Source organism: Neophocaena asiaeorientalis, unplaced genomic scaffold (genome assembly GCF_003031525.2).
Source record: "Neophocaena asiaeorientalis asiaeorientalis breed wild unplaced genomic scaffold, Neophocaena_asiaeorientalis_V1.1 scaffold7, whole genome shotgun sequence".
Classification (NCBI taxonomy): domain Eukaryota; kingdom Metazoa; phylum Chordata; class Mammalia; order Artiodactyla; family Phocoenidae; genus Neophocaena; species Neophocaena asiaeorientalis.
Window position 1 is genome coordinate 14,779,750 of NW_020185337.1, and position 22,082 is coordinate 14,801,831.

The following is a 22,082-nucleotide window of genomic DNA, read 5'->3' on the forward strand; positions in this document are numbered from 1 at the left end:
CAGGCGGACTCTCAACCACTGCGCCACCAGGGAAGCCCTATATATATATAATTTTTATAATCGAAAGTAAAAATTTTTTTCCTCTTGAAAATTAGACTGTAATAAATTACTACTTACAAAAAAGATGACAATGACAAAGAACAACCTTTAATTAAAATATAACAATTCTTCAAAACAATTCTACAGACTATATTTTTAGGCAGAAAGAAGTGGGAAGAGGTTTGAGTTACCTAAAAAACAAAGTGACACTCTTATCCACCTACACTAAAATGTTCAAAATATCAGAATTACAAATAACATCCAATCAGAAATAACATGTGCTACAAAACTATAGAGGAAACAAGGGGGAATGATTCTAGACCATCAGAACTGAAATACGACACTGGCTTCCTCACGCACGTGTAAGCTTTGTATGCACGTTGCACCAATATATGAAGAATCAAGCTTCAGAGTGTTAATCAGTTAACACTAAATTGTCAAGTGCATTCATACGTCATACTCATGAGATATGTAGGCATATTTACAACATTTTTCAGTTTAGATATGATGCAAATTTAAGAGTTACTATTTAATAGTTTAAAAGACCTGGGAGTATATATATATATATATATTTATATATTATATATAAATACAATATTTGTGATATATACATGTGTTTGAAGAGAAAACAGAACTGAATTGCCTTAGAGTTACTGAACTGGGAGGTGGTTTGCCAATTCTGACAAACTTTCCACTGTCTTTAAATATAGAGGCTATTCCCTGGTAAATCTGTTCAATTTCATTAAGAAATCATGTTACCATAACTATACCAATCCTTGAAGTTAAATTTTAGTTCCCACAATTTCAAGTAAAAGTTAGTAATTTGCTGTCTACTCACTCCTGTCTAAATGCTATTACTATATCTCTGGCACTTCAAGAAAAAATAAATCTTTCTTTTAGAATGTATATTTGTAACACATAAGAAATAGCAAAGGCTTATAAGCTGGTCATTTTCTATTGATCAAATAAAAGTCATATCAATTCGTGTAGTCCTGTAGTGGTAAATATATTTAAACTGTTGTGCAACAGAGCTCCAGAACTTTTTCATGTTGTAAAACTGAAACTCTATACCCATTAAACAACTCCCCATCTCCCTCTCCCCCTAGGCCCTTTAACCACCATTCTACTTTTCTGCTATTGTTTTTAATTTTTATTTTCCTCTTTAAAGAAAAACTATGACTTTGTTGAGGTTAAAATAAAATTAACATCAATGCAAATAATAATCACCATTTCTGGCGAAGGCCAAATCTGACCATGAAACTCAAGTCTATTGCATTTGCCAAAATGTGAATTATCAAAACCAGACAAGCACAAGACCTAATTATTTAAACAGCCTGCTAAATCAACTTCCAAATGTTGCTGAGGAAAACACTTGCTTCACAAAGTCACTGAAAAATCAGTCTTAAATTGTTACCAACTCTAGAAAAACAAATTACCTTGATTACGTTTGGAGCTTTACCGTTAGATTAGAAAGTAGCTCTCCATTAGAATAAAACTGTCCTTTACACAGCAATCTCCTTTGATGAGAAAATTTCTGTTTATAACACTTCTTGTCCCTGCTTCAGGCAAATTCAAAGGCAGGGCTTCACTGACGGAAAAGGTAATACAACTGATTACAGAATTTTTCACTGGGATAACAGATAATTGTCCAGCAATAATAAAACTTAAAGCTTAAAAAAAGATGAAGGCTAACGGTGATAATAAAATAAACACTTTGGGAAAACTGCCCTTCCCCAAGAAAATATTTAGCTATTTTTATTTTAAATTTCAACAGAACACAGTCTTGTGACTGTACAGAAGTGAAGACAACTGGACAATAATTACCAGTCCACCTGAGAAGCTAGCTGACTTCAAAAGGTCATTCCTGCCAGGTGTAATGAAATGTTTTAATGATCATCCATTGTAATGAGACCTAAGCTTCCCAGGAAATGTTTCTGGAAGTAAAACTTAAAAGGCAATTTCAAATATTATTTGACCAATCCCTAAATAGACTGAATCATTTTACATACTAATATGCCTTTAATAATCTGCCTGTTACTTTAGTAATTACCCAACAGATATCAAAATTTCTCGATCTCTATTATAAAACTGAAAAATAAGGGTAAAACCAAAATCTTGGAGAAAAGACAAAAATAATTTTTTGTTTCACCTTATGTTTCCAACTAAATATTCTTGGAAGGGTGACAGCAATGAAATTAGTGAGCAGTCACCACTCCACAAAAGTTACCATCACTGAACTATGTATTAAATCTGACACCACTTCTCATTACTAGTTACTCTTCCTACATATAAACAACAGTACTAAGGATACAAATACCAATATTTACAACCTTTTAAGCCTCAAATACATTAACAATTAGTATCAATCCTGAATAAAATAACACTGCAGTCAGCAGACTTCTCAGACTTCAGAGAAATATTTTCTGTGTACCACAGTACTGTTTTCCAAAAACAAACCAAAAAAAAACCCCCAAAAAACCCAAACCTATCACTTTGTTGACAAGGTCTTATTTTAAACTAGCGGCAAAATGCTTCTGTCCTATCAACTAAACTGCTGTAGATTTTAATACAATTAATCTTAGGAAATAACTACCTTCAACGTTCTAAAATCATCTTCTACCACTCTCCCCCTTAGTCTACTCCAGCCACTCAAGTCTTGCTGTTCCTGAAACATGCAAAGCAAATGTTCATCTCATGGTCTTTACCCTTTGCCCAAAATACTCTCCCCGCCGCCCCACTTCATCCAAGTCTCTGTTCAATGTCACCTTATCTATGAGGCCTTATTTGCACACCTTCTATAAATCAGTAACTCACATTCAACTACCACTACCTTTCCCCATACTCCTTTGCTTTGCCCCAAACTATTTATCACCAACTATTTTTATTTATTTATTGTCACTTCTTCACTTCCCTAAAGTTTAAGTCTGGGAAGGCAGACTTTGTTTTATTCACACCACTGTATCCCCAGGGCCTAGGACAGTGCCTGGCATATAACAACATTCAGTAAATATCTGTGGAGTAAGTATAAATAAGTCAATGAAGAAACAGCAATGATTTATTTATACTGATTTGTATGGCTAAAATTCAGAGTAGTTAAATTTTATATTTCATAAAATTCATAAGGCTTGCAAATAGTATGACCACATACAGAGATCTGCTAACTTTGTCTATAGGTGGCTACACTGCCTATAGATGGTCAAGCACCCATCCCAGGTCCAGTTGGCTATGGCCAGAAAAGCAAGAGGGCAAGGTAAGGATCACAGAGACCAATACACAAAGTCTGATGCACCAGAACTGGAAAGAGATGGTACAAATGGCAGACACATTGCTAAGTTTGCCTAGTCTACATTCCACTTATATATTCTCTCTTATAATCAAATCTATCCTTCACTGGAGGAGAAAATTGTTCCCTAGAGCGACTGTCTCTCACCAGCAATACAGCTTACCATGCCTCTTTAGAAGAACTAAAAAAACAAAAAACTATAGTGAATGGCAATCACTAAGGGAAGAATGTCGAATTGGAGGTTATTACCGGTGTAAACCCTCCTTTCAGATCTTTTTGAGAGTTTATGCCAGATCATGACAGATGGAAGAAGGAAATGGGCTATTCATTTAACAAATATTTATTATATACCTTCTAAAAAGATGTTACATGAAATAATTCAAACTGCAGTGTGTGTATGTTGTGTATGTGTGTGCGTGTGCATGTGTATGTCTGTGTGTGTACTGAGAAGGATGCTTCTAAAGAATCTTCTATAAAAACGTATGAAAAAGAAAACCAGAATTAATTTGGAAGATGACACTATCTAAGAAGTGAGGGATCTAGAAATATATAGTGTCAAAACTGCTTCAACTAGATATTACTAGTAAATAGTTATTACTGTAAGATGACCTCTGTTATTAGGTAAACTTCACTGAGTTCTTACTATGTGCCAGGCACTTTACAGGTGTTTATTTATTCAATGCAACAAACCTATGATGTAAATATTATTTTTCCCCCATTTGACAGTTAAGGACCTGGGGCATAGTCGAGTAATTTGTCCAGATATATATAGCTGGTAAATTACAGAGCCAGGATTCACACGCAGACATTGGCTCCAGAGCTTGCACTGGTAACAACCGCACTAAACAGCATGCAGAATACTGTCCACTAAAAATATAATCTTAAAATGGTATATTGGGAGAAAAACTAAACCTCCAAGGACTGTGGTAAAAAAAAATTAATAAAAAATACAATACTACTATATTAGCTTTGGTAATAAAACACAGTCATGGACGTTTGACCATTCATCATGATATAATCATAACTGCCTGCAGTGTTTTTCTTTAGGCTGGAAATTAATTACTATTAGATTACTTTAAATCTTAAGATAAAGTTGTTCAGAAAACTTTATCTAGACTGACAGTTCTTTTACACTAGTAGTATTATTTTGTCATACTTAATGTAACACAGATATTCCTAAGTTGGCTGTAAAGTGTTATTTTGCAAATATACCCCAAAACTCATAGGAAACTCATTCATTCCCTGAATTTATAAAAAGTTGACCTTAAATATGAAGTATGAAGTTACATCATTTGCTAAAGCATTATGATTTATTATTACAGACCTAGAGCTACATGATATTGACAACACTTTTATCCATTAACAATGTATTTAAGGCATGAAAATCTGAATTTACTGAAGTGTCAACCGTCAGCCTTTTCTTATGAGATGTTAATCCTGTTCAAGTGACCTCTCTGAAAGGTTCAGAAATGAAAAACATTAAATCTCATAAACTCCCTCCACTTGAAATAATAAAGGGGCCACAAAACATAACTTTTGGCATGGGGCACATTAACCAACCAGTAGGCTAAAACATTCTTTTTAAAAATAGACACTATTAAAATCTTTTCCAGCTCAACATATCTGACCTAGAATAAACACCCTAACTCACTTTATCTCTGAGGCAGACTCTTGAAAAAGTGTTACCAGCATAATTTGTATACAACTCCTGAAGATGTATGCAACATTTCCTTATTAAAGAAGAAACGGTCATAACATCACAAGGAACTGAAAACAGAAGCCATCTGGGAAACAAGCCGCTTCTTACAGTGATAATAAAACTTAAAAGAACACAAAAGAGAAAAAATGTAATCAGTGTGCAAATAACAATGAGAAAATAATAATGTATGTGTTACAACTTATAATTAACTTTTCCAAACAAACATATTAAAATGAGTATCTTACTTCCAAGTAGCCACCTTGGAAGGTTATATGGTTAGTCCTTTGCTCAAAATATTTTTGGAATTCTTCCCCTGAAATTTCTATCAAAAACAATTTAAAAACACACCAGCTTGCAGATACGCTAAAATCACAGTAATAGTAACCCACTCTTCCTAGCTCAGCTCTCATCCAGAGGCATCAGAATCCTTCTCAAACCCCCAGTTGTCCCACCATCACCCCCAATGTCATCTCCTCACTCCCTTAAGCCTCCTTATCTCTTATTCTGACACTTGGCTTCCCTCCCATCCCCCATCTCATTCCACTTGCCTCCTCGCTCCCTGCACTCCTGCCACTCCTTTTCTCCTCCTTGAACACGCCAAGCTCTTTCTTGCCTCCAGGCCTCTTGATGCCTGCAGTGCTGTTCTCCTTCCTCTTCCCATGACTGGCTTCTTATCCTTAAGTCAATGTTGCTTCCTCAGTCAGAAGGGCCTGTCCTGACGGCCCAACTTAAGGTAAAACCCTTCCCCCATATACCGTTCCCCCAATTATTCCCTAGCACATCACCTTATTAAATTACATTGCTTATTTATCTATACACTTGTGAGTTAACAGCCCCTCTTACTAGAATATAAGGTTCATAACAATAATGACTTAGTTTTGTGTACTTTCAGTGCCTAGACCAGGACTGAGCACACAGTAGGTGCTCGATAGTGATACTGAATAAATGGCTCCATGCCCAGATGTAGGAACAGTAAATTCTGTCTACTGCTGCTACTTCTATCTCCTCTATGGATTCTATAGACACTAGTCGAGAAGTTCCCCACCATCCTAACTAGGCTGTATGATCAAAGCGCTTATTACTATCATCTTTGACCAAGTCTCATTACATATATGTCCTCTCCTACTTCCAAGCTCCTTCTTATATTCCATACCATGTTCCATGTACCTGTTTGTCAGAAAACAGAGAACCACCCTCTCTATCCAAGCCTAATACACAGTAAGAGACTAACAAATATGTGTTAACTAACACCTTCTCTTAGGGCTCTGGCATGAGTCATTCAGGAGAAGGGCAGCGTCAGAAGACAATACCAAGAGGACGTACTCTGCTGTACCAAGAATTTACCCATCTCTCCTAAAAGATAATAAATAATAATAATAAAATCTCCAAGGACTAAGCTTGAACACACCTCACGTGTTTCTTGAATTCCTTCCCATGAAGTCCCTTTATCTTTCATGCAAACAGCACACACATACACAAACACCTGCCCCTCTCAGGCTCTCCTAACTTCCATATATGTCCAGACAAGCCTGAGTTTGCATGTCTACAAAGCACAGGCCAGTTTTAATTTCCTTTCACTTTTTAAACAAAAGACACACATATTGTAAAAACTGCAAACAGTATAATAGTATACAGAGAAAACAGTAAAAATTCTATCAAGCCCAGTGCCCAGGGCAGTTCTAAACCCTGCACTGTCTGGTCACAAAAATCAGTTTCCTTATTTAGTAACTATACTTCTGCATTGGTCTTAATGTATGAAGTGTTAGGTTCAGTTCTGGGAGTCACACATAAAGAGACATTTAAAAACTGAACTACTTTTAAAGGCAAATGCTCAGGGGTGTGAAGAGAGGCAACCATCAAGAAAGAAACACTTGAAGAAATGGCTTCCAACAGAAGACCCACAAGACTTAAAAGGAAATACAAGTCAGTCACCTACTGGAAAGGCTGTAACGTGTGCGAGGGCTATCCTTTGTTATGCATGACACTAAAGGATAGAAAGAGAACTACTGGGTCAACTACAGAGAAAACAAACTCGGGCTGACACACAGGAAGACTCGGTACCTAGGGAGGCAGAGGGCTATTACATTAAGTAACATAGGGGGCGTTTCCTAGAAACCAACCCTGACTAGGATTAAAAACAAAGAAAACCAAAATGTCTCATCAGTTAATTATAACTATTAATCATTTCATTAACGAAACAATTCTAGAAGAAACGACTATAACTGCAACCCAGCTTCCCATTTGTCCCCATCATCATTACAATCATCAGTCAACAGTTATTGAACAGGTACGGGGAATTTTAATATGATCTTGAGTAAATAAGACCCAGAGTTGTAGCGGTTTTTTTCCTGGTGAGAGAGGTTCATGATTTAACAAAGTATATGACCTATTTGTATGTTCTTAAACTGTACCACCGTGAAACATAATATGAAGACCAAAAATTTGGCCTTAAAAAGACTATATGCAGTTCCTTTTAACATAAATTGTACCACTTTATCTTAACAATGAGGTATGAAACAAAACCAACTATACTTGTTATATACTTGGTTATATACTGGTTAAAGTTACTAAAGATTCCTCCAGAAGTCTTTGGTAAATTTAACATTCATTATTAAATTTTATAGTATTAAAATATTATAAGTAATGTACCAACTTCAAAGTGTTCTAAAGATACTTTCAGCATCATTAATAGAACTGAAGCCTGATATCATATATTGTTAACACTGACATTTACTTCCAAAAAGAATTTGACCTATGTTGACTGAACCCTGAAAAAAGTGAAAAGACCAGTAGTTGGAGAAAAGCAGATCTGTCACATTATTTAGTCAGTGGCAGTTCCACTGCAATTTAGCCTTAATCTTTTTGATGAAGTGATCTAAATAACAAAAGATCCATACTAAAAATATTTTTAAGAAATAAAAGCTACATAATGTTCCCAAACATTAGTGTACAAAACGGGATTCGATGGTACACGAGAAACATCCATAAGGCATGTGAGAATCCCTAAACATCCTGAATTCAAAGTCTGGGCCTAGAAGGCACATTTTTAAAATCTCACTTATGATGTTAATGATTAGTTTAGAAACTAGTCATAGTTTTAAAAGTAATCTCAGTCACTCCCATTTACACAAGTCTTTGATTCTCTCTTTAAGAAACACATACAAACTCGGTTGTCAGTAGTAAAAACTGTCACCTGTTCCCAGAAAACAGAGTATACTGGTTTAAAAGCATTACAGTATTACTACTCAGTCTGTCTGGTATCACATCCTAAGCCTAACCAATTACTAGCTGTGTAACTTTGAGCATCTTATTTAACTGCTCTGTCTCTCTGTTTCTTCATCTGCAAATCAGAGGTTTTAAATCATACTTCCTCAGAGGGTCACTATGAGGATTAAATAATCGAACATGTGCAAAATATCTACATCAGGGCCTAGACAATAACAGGGGCTCAATAAATGTCAGTGTATTGTCATTATTATTATTTAACATAGGAAAGAAAGGAGACCCAAGTGAGTTGGAGCCGTCAAGCATTTCAAAGAGCACCTAGTATATGAATGTGCCCTGAGGGATGGGTAGGGCTAATGGTACTGTGCTTGAAGCATAGAGACCAAGGACTTAAGGATTCCAAACAGGCATTCTGGACTGTAAACTCAGTTCTGTCAAGTGGGCCTGACGGGATTAATATATTAAATGCAGGATTTTAGAATTCCTGCCTCGGCAACGTGCCACCCTGAAGATGAGGAAACAGCCTAGGAGGGAACAAGCCATTGATGAAGTTTGGAAACACCTCTGTCTGCTAAGCTATCAAAGTGTCACTCTGAGAATTAGATACGAACTAGAATCTTCCAGAATGAATAAAGGTACATATAAACAGAAATGCCTAGTATAAAAAGATCAAAGGAACCATTCATAGAATATTTGGAAGTCAGATGGAGATTCTTCAAGAGAATGTCCAAAGTCATGAAAATTACATGTATAACAATGCTTGTATTTATTTACAAACTTCTTTCTCCAGAACATCCCTAAGGGTTGCTAGTTAAGGAACAAAGCATTTGCTTTCTAAAGGATATTTGTCCTCCAGTATGTTTTCTCAAGAAGAAAACACTTTCAGAACATATCTACAATCTCCTCTGGCTAGCATTATACAACCTTAGTAAATGTTTAAGTTTTACCATCTCTAAAAGTTAATATCTCAGAAATCATTTGAGAAATACTGGTCTAATACTGTAACTGGAATCTCAGTGGAACCAAATCTCAACACTCAAGCCCCTATGGAATCAACCGTAAATGGGATTCGGTTGTTAATGTCATTAAAAAAAAAAAAAAAAAAAACTTCCTCTTTTGGTAAATCAAAATTTACCCAAGATAATTATAATGAAGAACAGTGGTCATTGTTAAATCACTTTTTGAATCCTAGGAAAAAGTGTTTAACAAGTCACAGAATTCAAATAACAAACCGTGCAACTTACTATCTAGTTCCAAACACTTCTCATCATATTAAAAATTTTACAGCATAGTAAAGGGCAATTCCTCCTTCCCTCAACTTTAAGCACATAAAATACAAACATCCCTGGCATTCTGACTCTTCTTGTCACCAAGGTTACCAACACTTACGCTCTCTGCTGCTTCCACCCAGGTAAAATGAAGAAATATATCGTGCCACACGTTAGGATGCCTTCACAATGCCTGACTCACTATGCTGTGGAACACTGGAAACCGTTGTGACTTGTTATGCTCCACTGGCTAATAACAGTTGATATGAAAACAGTGAGGTTCCTAAGGGTGAATTTTACTATGCCCAGGGACCAGGCCAAATACCTCATTATGGTCAGTCTCTTTGTCACATCCCTAAGGGGAGCTAGAGAAGAGTAGGATTTAAAATTCCACAATATATCAGGCTGCTGGAGAAACTCCAAAGAAAACAACCTGAAGTCTATTAAATGTGATTTGCTTAATTTTTCAGAAAGTTTATGACAGGGCACTATGCCAAAAACTATTCCACAAAAAACAAAAAAACCTTTCACCATGTAATTGGAAGTCATATGTTAACAGAGAGAGGAAATCCGTTTGGAAATAGGCAACAAATGATAGAGGATAATTATTAACCAAAGCTCTAAATGAAAAAATTCAAATAAATAGCATCCCCCCAGAAGTTAAAAAATCATTTAAAGAAGGTCAGCACATCTTTATTTTGTACATTCTCATGCAAAATGGAAAAAAAAAAAGAGCCACTTAAAAACATACAGAATCCTCTGTAGAATACCTGTGATTAAGCCCTGTAAAAAAGGAGAAAGATGGAAATAGGCCCATCTGACTGGAAAAGATGAAAGTTTGTCCAAACGTGTGCTAGCACAGGTATGAGGAAACTGGCTTTCTCGTTGTGGGTAGGAGTGTCTCTATAGAGATATTTGGCAATATCAATCAAAATTACAATTGCATACAACTCTTTGACTCAGCAATTCCATTTCTAGGAATCTATCTCACAGGTATGCTCATATATATGCCATATACAGATAGGTATAGTTATTGATGCAAAAATTACACTACAGTGTTACTAAAAGAAAAAGATTAGAAACAACCTAACAACCTAATTGTCCATCAATAGGAACTGGTTAAATAAATGATGATAAATCCAAATACAATGCAGCTGTACAAAAAGAATGAGGATATATTTACTGACTTGGGGTTAAGTGAAAAAAGCAAAATGCCAAAAAAAAAAGCAGATTTTTAAGGATACTATTTGTGTTGGAAAGGGGGATGATGAGGATATACGTGTATTTTCACACATCTGTATAGATTATCCCGGAGAGTATACACAGGAAACTGCTAACACTGGTTGCTTCCAGGCAGAGGAAATGAATGACGGGACAACAGGAGGCTCTTTCCTCTAAACGCTATTGAGTCATTTGGCTTTCAACGCATATGAATATCTTACCTAAAGAAAAGCATAAATTAACCAAACTTTAGAAGGGGGAAAAGGGTGAAGGGTGAAGATTTCTTGAGTACCAAATCTGACCCAGTAAACAACTGTTCCCATTGTGACCTTTTTAAAACTGCCTCTTTCTTTTTCTCTTTCAATCTAACTTGTTCTTTCCCTCCCATCAAGTCCCCAGTTCATTTTACTCTCCTCCATTTAGGCTGGACAAGGACATTTGCTGCAACTGCTCAGCCCTGCCGGGTGGACGAAATGCCAGTGAGGTTGATGAACTTTGTTCCAGTAATTATCACACAAAATGGGTAACAAACTCAGCTGTAAAAGAAATCTGAGTATTTACAGAAGGATAGATAACTCCACTTATGCAACAAGAAAGAAATGATAATAAGGTGACAGATGGGGAAGTGAAGATTTGAGAGATTCCATTTTAATACTATAAAAAATTCTTCCAAGCCTGACTTTAAACGTTCATTCAATACTGTCTGCTCTGTCCATACCTAAATATTTTATTACCTTTAAAAAAAAGAGTATCTATGCTATAAAAGTGATTTTCCCACTCTGTAATTTAAAAAACAAACCTGAATTCCCAGCAGGGCTATACAGTGGCTCTGCACCCAGAATACCTAAATTAGGGGTCACCACACTATGGTCACTGCTCATTACTTTCTTAAACTAATGTTTTCTTTTCATTCCCAACATTATGTCACTTATTTGCAAATCTATACATATATTAACATTTCACATGTGAGGATCTTGTTTTGTCAAGTTTTATATCGTATACTCAATATTTCTACATTTCAAAAATTCAAACAAAGGCCTAGAGTCTCACCTCCTAAAGCTGAAACATAATTATCTCTTATAAGATGCCAAACAGGGGCTTCCCTGTTGGTGCAGTGGTTAAGAATCCGCCCGCCAATGCAGGAGACACGGGTTCAAGCCCTGGTCCAGGAAGTTCCCACATCCAGCAGAGCAACTAAGCCCGTACGCCAAAACTACTGAGCCTGTGCTCTAGAGCCTGCGAGCCACAACTGCTGAGCCTGAGTGCCACAACTACTGAGCCTGCACACCTACAGCCCATACTCTGCAATAAGAGAAGGCACCGCAATGAGAAGCCCGTGCACCGCAAGGAAGAGTAGCCCCCGTTCGCCGCAACTAGAGAAAAGCCCCGCGCAGCAACAAAAACCCAACGCAGCCAAAAATAAAATAAATAAATTTTAAAAAATAATAATAAGATGCCAAAGAAACAACCTCTTTTTATCTGGAGCAATGTTTGCTCCTAGATTAACTAGCTCATATCGTATTTCTCCTCCATGCAGTTGTAACTGGGGGAAAAGGCCATGACCAGTCTTGCAGTGCATGGGAACCTGGGTAAGAGCTACTGCAAACAGGATATTTCAGACAAAGACTAACTGTATATTCAGATTAACTATATATTCACACTGCAGCCTAACCAACAATCATCACAAGCTCTTTGCATTGAAAGTTCTCAGAAATGACTGAAAACAAGTCTATAGACTTTGGTTATTCTGAGTTTAAGTAGGCAAATATTAGACCTAACTCATGAGTAGGTGAATAGCTTGTATGAAAATCTCCCTTACTTAGGTCTAAAGTGCTATTCTTACTTCACCCAATCTCTACAATATTGTTTCTTCCATCAGATACAAAAATCCTGCATACCAGTAAAATTCCTGTTAACCAATAACTTTCCAAAATGCCCAATATTCATTAAAAACTAAAAAAAAAAAAAAAAAAAGCCTTTTTTTCCTCAAACTATTAACTTACAATAAAACATACTGATAAAGATTTTCATTTCTTTACAAATAACAAACCAGAAAAAAACCTTCAGAATTATCTTGAGATTCTTGATCCTCCGGACCACAAATGACAGAAAACTGCCACATGGGGAAAGACAGGTCTCTGAGCCCCCCACAAAAGGTGATTAATATTTTAAAAGCAGAGGGTCAACATACATGTGAAATGTACATTATGCAGTTAAACAAGCTAAATTATCAACTTTCTCACTTGGCATAATAACAGGGTAGTTGGAAGGGAATGTAAAAGAAAATACTCAACAGCTTAAAATTAACAATGGGCCCATTTATTCAAGGGAGGATGGTTCTCCCATTTCAGCTTGAGGACTGAAAGTCTCTTTCTGCCCGCCTCTAGGAGGGAAACTCTGCAGCTGGCCTGTCTGGAGAATCACTCAGCTATATTCACAGCTTCACTCAGACTCAAGCAATGGCAGGAAAAGTCTTCGTCTTCACTTTGAACTGAAAACCAACACAGAGAAATACTGACTTTGAGGTGTTCAGATTTCATTCTTCAAGGACCAGTTCAATTAATTTCTCCTGTAGGAAGCCAAACCTCTACCCCTAAACAGATATGAAAGGTCTGTGCCCACTGAAACTGAGAAACACTTATCTGTATCTCTGTCATTCCATCAAATATTGTCTTGTGACAGTTCTTATGACATTGTCTAGTACTGTATTTATTTTTCTCCCCAACCTTTGTACTCCCCAATGCTTTGTCTCTTCTTCAATGGCTTCTAGGAAGTATCCTTTTAATTACTGAATGAATGAATTCACAGCAAAGTGTTTTCACGGCTCTTTCTCTGTTCTATGTAATACTCCTAAACAGGACTCCATACTCCAGGAAATGGTACATTTCTTCTGCTTTTCAAATCCAACTAAAATCTTGTCTGACCTGGTAACAAATGATCCTCCCCTCACTGTTGAGAATCTAAATCTCTATTATTTGGGTATTAAAATGCCTGACCTGATTTTATCTGCTAAAGAAACACCATAGATGTGTTTATAGAGAATTGGGAGATCAACTTCAGGAAATCCAAATACTGACAGCTAAGGGAAAAATTCTAATGTCATACATCAGAAAATAACACAAGGAGAGTATTTCAATTTTAGGATGCTGTACTTAAAATGTTATTCACAAATGCACTATCTTTCTTGTAATTCCATCATGAGGGTCAGCAACTTGCCAAAATATGGCCTTGAATTGTGCAACAAGTCTCCTATTTCTTCTTATAAAATATATTGGCAAAGACCAACAAACCCACACTGCTACAATAAAACCCATCCTCACATACCATGGCTTCAAGGCAATTCCATAAATACAGGGTCATAAAAAGACAGCCTGCAAACTCCAGTAGCCAACACACCACTTTAAGGATAGGAAATTGAAGACAATGACATGGGATCAGGCAATTACAGCAATTTGAGGATCTTTTCAAAAAGTTTGCAACAATCACCAATCTTATCTTAGAAACCCACCTACTAAAAAAGTATGCAAAACTCATACAGAAGAGATGGGGAACAAAATCTGAGAGTAATGTTAAAATTTTACAGTTTGTATGCTTTACGAAGCAAGTCATAATCCATATATTCCTATGCTGGTAACGAAATCTCAAGAAAACAGAATGTTCAAGTCCCAGCCAATGGCTTATTTATCTCAAATACATTTGATATCACAGAGTTCCAATATTATAAGGAAACGCAAAGAGCCCTTTGGAGTTCATCATAATAATACATGACCAGGGGAATACTGTACACGTTTGAACTATATATAGATGCAGGTTCCTAGCGAAGCACAAACCTGTAAGTTTATTTTTCTTTATCAATTCCAACAGACTGTAAGTAAAAAAATATATAACTGCTATGTTCCCTAAAATTATGGGGGATTTGATGTTTCAAGTCTCTAAATTTTTCTTTTTAATTTCATATTATTGTAAAAGATAACAACTGAGAGAATACCATGCCAGACCTTGTTAAGAATTCCACATACATTATTAAAATAAGAGAATCACTAAATTACATATTTTAAGGCATGCTTTCAGGTTTTAATTGCCTCTTGATACTACTAATTAAATAATCTGGTGACCACTGAAATATATCCCAATAATTTTACATAATTAAGGCAGAATAAATATAACCAGAGAACTAATTAAGATGAGGTATAACATTAATAATCTTACTGCCACAATATGGATTAGTTATTAGGCACCCATCTTTATTAGGCAATGTTTCTGGGCCTGTTTAAACTGAACCACACAAGGGGTTAAAAATAACTACAATGAAAGGCCAACAGCCTAGCTGCACAGTTGCACCAACATTCCCTCTCCTCGCCAATCCAGAATGAATTGCATGCCCCACTGCACAAGGCCCAAAAAGGTCACAGGAGATGGCAGAGACTTTTGTAAGAGAACAGAAATAACTCAGCAGCTTTGTTACCGTAGTCTCTTTTAATCAGTGTGTTCAAAATCCTTTAATTAACACTCTGTCTACACAAGGAAAGCATTTCTTCTGTGCCAGGAGAGGGCACATATGTATGTACACAGTGTTCTGTTGTGTCAGCATCACAACATGGAACTCAGATTGTCTGCCAGGAAACTGAAGCACAGAGAACTTTTTTAAAGGTATGGTACCACAACATTTACATACTCCATCTGCACTTCTACAATCAAACAACAAAGTGTGTTGCGTGAGGTGTTAATTTGTTTCTACACTTTTTTTGCAGCAAAAAATGGAAGCATTTAAACCATAATTTTCTTTAGTCCATTATCATAAACTAGGATATTCAAAATTAATCTAAAATAATGTAAACAGAATGCGAAAACAGACAATATTCAAATATTCTTCCTTTCTTCATGATGGCTCTTCAGTAGGAGGCAAAAAGATACTGCCCCCCTCAAACAGGAATAAATCACAAGACACATTTTCACACAGATGCTTTACATTTAAAATTTCATCCAACCAGGCAAAGTCTTAAAACTTTCAGGCTGGATTACATACATGTGTTTCCTTGTAAAATCTGAGTAACTGGAATCAAGATGGAATTTGATAAAGATAACTATTTTAAAAATCCATAGCCAAGAAACAAGGAAAACTTCATTAGTAAACTGGGATTGAAGTATTTTAATAGAGATACGTAATTGTTACAAACTTATTTTTAATCTTTCAAAATCGAGTTGGATATACATACTGTAAGAAGCAGTGTGTGTGTGTGTGTGTGTGTGTGTGTGTGTGTATATATATATACACACACATATATAATTAAATAATAAGTACATATATAATTAAACCAAAAGGTAACTCTCTAAATATCTAACTAGAGAAGCAATCTACCTAAATTTATGATAAAGCTTACTGGGGAGGAAGCAGAGCATTAACTGCTTGAAAGCCAGTTCTTCCACACCAGCCATGGGAGCTCACAGCACAGTTCTTTACAATGAGAATAAAACCACTACTTCACAGGTTGGTGTGAGAATTAACTGAGATGAAGTAAAGAACTTGGCAAAAACCCAAAAGTTTGCTGGTAATGCTGTTGGGGGAATAGATTTTTTTATGTATTACACAAAAGTACAAACTGGCATAACCTATCAAAATTATACATATATAATTATGTATATATGATATCCACTGAAGCATTACTTGTAATAGCAATACTGGCAACAGTATAAATGCCCTTCAATAGGGGATTACTTAAATAAATTTTACTTCCCTACAAAAGAATTCTATACATCTGTTATTAAAAAAAAAAAGAAAAAGAAAAAAACTCTAGTAACAGGGAAAGCTCTCTAAGGTAAATTGTTGAGAAAAAAAGTAACGTGTGGAACAGTGTGTATTAAGATGCTACCATGTAAGTAAAAGGGGAATAGATATTCATATTTATTTGAATACACAAAAAACCCTCTGAAATGTTATACAAGTAATTAATAGCAATAATTACCTACTGGAGATGAAAGTGAAACAATGCCTGACACCCAGTCAAACCTCAATAAATGAAAGCTATAATTACTCCCTTCATCAGTGTCATTATCATCATGAAAACATATCATTAAAATATATACACAGAATACATTCAAACTAAATCCATGAGGTAAATAGCCAAATCTTAAGCATTCAAAGGCTGACTATCTAGTTGGCCATCCAAGCCCTTCGTTTTCTCTTCATAGGTAAGTAGCTTTTGGCCATTTTACTGTAGACTAACCCCTCACCAGAGAGCGAGCTGAGGAAATAACACCAAAAACAGTCATTTTATTCAATATTGATCAACAGTTTCTAATAAACATCTTTTGGAGCTGAAAGGGACCGTGAAAATCCCAGTGTAAACTTCTATTACATATGAAGAAACTAAGGTCCAGAGAACTCCCCAAATTAGCCACAGTTCAAAGATTTGGAGTCTGTCCCCCCAGTTAAATGCTTTCAATTTTATTATTAAGATGGGGGAAAATAAGCTTAATTGAAATCAATTATCCTTGCTAAATTCCCTCCCCAGCCCATCCTTTACTATACATAACTAAGTTTGCTGAGATCATATTCCATAAGCAATTTTATTAAGTAGAGCGCAGGTCATCCAGAGAATTCAACAACTCGGCCGTGATGTTTCTAGGACTATGCATTGAATGAATATCCACAATAAAATCTGTAAAGTTTGCTTACGCTAGAGATTGTCAGAGGCATGTTGAAATCCTTGCCACCTTGTAGCCGGAAACCCCAAGGAGCTGGGCCAACCAAGGACACACTGTAGTTGCTCATGGTTCTAATGGCTCAAAGTCCAATGCCCAAAAATGAAAGAAACTGTGAAAGAAAATTAGATGGTTAACAAAAATGTTTATTTTAAAACCCATTTCATATTTCAACTAAATGATCTTCAGTATTTTGTTTTGGGGGGAAGAGGGGATATGCAAAATAAGTCATATTAAGTTCTCATTTCAGTCAAAGAAAAGGAATCTATGAGCTAATACATATTCTCTAAGCTCATGCCAATTTCCATAGTCTAAAAATTCCATATCAGAGTATATTTCTAGACATTTGATCAGTTCTACAACTTGCTACACTACAATTTGTGGCTTCTTGCATACAAACTTTAATTCAAAGTACTTTACAACACTTCATTTTATACAAAAAAAGAACAAAACTTTATTTCAGGTTTAATTCAAAATGATTTTCTCTGTCCTTCTGCCTGCAGTTAGCAAGAGTCCTTCAATTTCACTTACTTAAATTCTAAGTTATCCTAACATATGAAAAGAACTACAAATCGGTAGACTCTCATTCATGCTTTCCAAACTCTAAATTCTTTAAAACGAGAAGTTGTTTTTTAATGCATAAAACTATTCTCTCCAATTATCAAGTACAACTTGTATTTCCTCTTCTGGGGACATGTTATTTTCCACGCAAAGAAATTATTTATATTTTCTTCAGACAGGCAATGATGGGCAATACTCTGGCACAATGATATTTCAATCAGAACATGCTTTTTGTTTTATATACACACCTCGTCAGGCAAAGTGGAGTGAGCATTTACCACACAGTGTATAAGTCTGACTAAACATGGTAGGAATAAAAGGTGAATCTTAATGCATGAAAGCATTAGAGCTTTAGAAAAGAACCAGCGCTTCAGTGCTTTCTTTCTTCTGTGTTTTGCTGGAAGGGCGCTCATGACTCTCATGGTAGTACTTCTATATAACAAAAAAAAAAACTAAAGAAAAAATAGTGTGACTCGGAGTTTGGTGTTGGTTGTTATGGTGGTTATGTGTGAGTGGGAGAAACTGGGAGGAATGGAGGTCTTCTAAAATGTAATACTAAGACACCTATTATTTCCCTCTTTAAACATAATGTAACAGATGTGTAATAATTTTAAAACCACATTTTTTTTAAAAAAGCTGTTTCAGACACACTTCCTTGGAAAATCTGTGCTATTCAGCCAAATCATCACCTATTATCTGTCTTAAAATATTATTCCATTTTTTTAACCCATTGAAAATTTCTGTTCCATCACACCAAATTAACAGTGGCAGATGTAGATATGAGAATCACTGGGTATATTAAAAGCCAGCAGATTCCATCTTCTCATATGGAGAAAATGAGGCAAAACTTTCATATAAGTCCAGTTCTTAAAGAAAAATCAGTAAAAATCTGCCCTGCATCTGCCCAGAAACAAAATGGGCTTTTCCACTGGCATAGTAGTTCACTGAACTACTAGCCAATAATACATTACGTCAATACTGATGCAACAAACACTAAAAAGATGAAAAGGCCAAACCAGAGATCAAGCTATTTGATATATGTGAAAAACAAATAGTAAGGAGCCACATAGTCTAATTGCTTTCTCACTGTAATAAAAGTTTTAGAGAACTTGTAGAGAAAGACTGGATAATGGCACACAATATAAATCAAAAGTGTGTAAAGCCAACAGATATTTCACAGGCAGCCTACCCCTCCTTCTTTTTTAATCTTTAACTTTTTGTCAAGAGAAGAATTTGAAAGTTAGGTTCCACTTCCTCTAATCCCAATGTTCCCTACAAGAAAATGTGTTTAATTCATATATCAACCTATGTACCTGCAGCTTCCTTTACTTGTGAGTTCCCTTCCTGATTTCTCCCATTTGTTATTAAAATCTCTAGCACTGGCAAGGTCACCGCCACACTACAGAACCAGCATCAGTTCATTTCTAGTGTCGTTTCCCTTCCAGTACTCTCCCTTTGCTAGTTTCACGTGCCTTAAAATATTCTGAAACCAAAGCAACTGTTAATACTATTGGCCTTTTCCAGGTCTGGTAATATTAGTGCCCGAACCCTTCCTTAAATACCAAGCAGGCAGGAAATATTGAGCAGCCTTTCTGCTTTCAAGCACGTAGAAAATGTTGGCACTTCTGTACCGTGCTGGATTGTCTTTTAGGGGAAAGTCCAAACAATGTCTTCGCTCTAGTACTTAGGCAGGAAGCCTGGCATTTCCCACACTCCTAGCCCAGCTTCTTCGGTGGGTGGGAGAAGGGAAAGAACTCATGATGAATTTCTCCGAGAAGGGTCTGAAATTAAAGCTGTATCTTGAGATCCTCTTCTTCCCCAGATTGAGCGACTGTCATGGTAGAGTGGAAGAACTAAAGCCACAGGCACCGGGTGAAAGTAGCCGACGAGACAGTTTTCCAGCAGAGAGGTTCACGCCTAGCCCTGTTTGCCAAATAAGGTTCCCAAGCCGGCTGCTCCCTAGGCAGGCGGCTTCCAACGTCCCCGTGGTCAGGAAGGCAGACTTGGGAGAGGCTCTGGCGATCACACCCGAGACCTACCCTGCCCAGCGCAGCCACAAATTTTCTTTCCAAGGACTGCCCTGTCCATACGCCCTTCCTTTTTCCACTTACTGTCAAACGAACGGGACCACAGTCTTTTAAAAAAAGCCCCACCAAGTACGCGAGCACTAATAAATCTGGCGTTCATGACAGATTTGTTTCTTAAACAAGCTTTATTTCTGGACGCACGGAAGTTGTCCCCTAACAGGTTACACAATCCTAAATATTCGGGGGGAAATAAATGCTTCTCAGTAGCGTGAGAGCAAATAAAAAATCAGCACGCCGTTCCCGTTTAGACCCGCTTCCTCCCCACACCCCCGGGAGACTCGCGCTGGACGCGAGTGTCTCGGGACGCCTAGGTGCGTGCCCGGCGACGCCGCCGCTCTCGTCCCAATCCGCCCGAGCTCCAGTGCCCGTCCTCTGGTCTGGGGCCCGCTCCCACGCCGCTCTCCCACCTCCGCTGATCGGCGTCCGGCAAACACCTGAGCAGCCACCCGGCGCGAGGCGCGCCCCCTCCTCTCCACTAGCTGGGCTTCCCTCCACGCGCTCTGCGTACGGCGACCCCTTCTTTCCCTCCTCCCTATCGGGGATCCGAGACGCGCATCGCCGGCGGGCGGCCACTCACCTCGGATCCCGCGCGGCGATGCCTCCGCCTCAGACGAGCGCTGACAAGTGACTCGTGGTGTGTACGCCGTCCCCACGGCCTCCGGGAACTTCCGCCTCCTGGCTCCCCAACCCCACAGTCCCCGCCCCCGAGCCAAGGCACGCCCCCTCCTCCCAGGCCACGCCCCCGGGCCGAGCAGGGGTGAGAGGCGCTGGGAGAAGGGTGCTGCGGAGCCTAGCGAGCGGGCTTGCCTCGGCGCCTAGCGAGCGGGCTTGCCTCGGCGCCTAGCGAGCGGGCTTGCCTCGGCGCCTAGCGAGCGGGCTTGCCTCGGCGCCTAGCGAGCGGGCTTGCTTCGGCGAGCTGAAGCCGCTGCGGTAAAACAATTGCGCTACAGACTTTCGGTGGCAGTAGTCTTAGGGGGTTTTGAGCAGTACCTGGCAAAAGTCCGCTCCCCCTGCCTGTTTTATAGTGGATGCGTTTCTCTCTAAAGAAACTTTGAATTGGCGAGCAGTTGCTTTGGCTAAAATAGGAGAGGGCTTTGGATAAATTCCTATCTATGCAAGTTCAGCAGCCACTGCCTGGTTTTTTGGGTGAGCTTTATGTGCCCTGAAAAGTGAAGACGCTTAAAGTTTACTTGTCAGAAAGGGAAAATCAGTAACTTTAATATCTAGAAGTTAAATCTTCTTATCAAACCAGAAGACCGTGATAAACAGCAGCGACCAAAAGTGGTTCAACCATTATAGCCTCAGCTTATTTTTCTAAATCCAGATCAATAGTTCACTTCGCAGTTTCTGTAAAGTTGCTTGATTTAGCCCAAGGAATTTATTCATGAGCAAATTTGAATAATGTTCAGTGAACATACAGAAAGTAACTTGTAGGCTTCTTTTAAACAGTGAATTGGCGTATAAAATGTGAAAAGGACAATTCTTAACCAAGGGACACGTAAAGCAAGGCTCATGGGGTCCGTGAGTCTCCTAGAAGTGCAAACAAAATTCTAGAGAAGACCCAAAACTATGCTCTGTCCAAACCCGTAGCCACTAGTCACGTGTGGCTATTGAGCATTTGAAATGTGTCTACTGTGGCTGAAGCACTGAATTTTTTGTTTTATGTAAGTTTAATTTAAATTTAAAACCTGAAGTAGGATAACATGCTTCCATTAAACACAAACTTTATTGTTTGGGAAGGACTAGATTTCACTTTACCACTGAAAATGTAGTGCCCAAATTGAGCTATAGTTGAAGTAGATTTTGAAGACTTATAATGAAAAATATAATGTAAAATGTCGTTAATAATTTTACATTGATTACATGTTGAAATGACAAAATTTTTTTATTTGGTTAAACATATAATTAAAATTAATTTTGCCAGTTTTTTTTTTTTTTCTTTTTTTTCACCCCACCCCTTTATTGCGCTGCGGCCCTGCCAGTTTTTTAATGTGGGT

The 22,082-nt window shown here is 37.5% G+C and overlaps 1 protein-coding gene across 4 annotated transcripts in view; it reads right to left on the bottom strand.

Moving 5' to 3' along the window:
* The window catches only part of PDLIM5 (PDZ and LIM domain 5), a 206,988-nt gene extending 186,252 nt beyond the window's left edge, over window positions 1-20,736 (bottom strand). For all 4 annotated transcript variants that reach the window (XM_024736150.1, XM_024736149.1, XM_024736153.1 and 1 more), the window contains exons 1-2: window positions 20,663-20,736; window positions 17,412-17,549 (exon numbers count right to left, since the gene is read on the bottom strand). In XM_024736150.1, the coding sequence (XP_024591918.1) occupies window positions 17,412-17,507 (96 nt within the window). In that variant the 5' untranslated portion in view covers window positions 17,508-17,549; window positions 20,663-20,736. The remainder of the gene's footprint in view (window positions 1-17,411; window positions 17,550-20,662) is intronic.
* Between the last annotated feature and the right edge of the window lie 1,346 nt (window positions 20,737-22,082).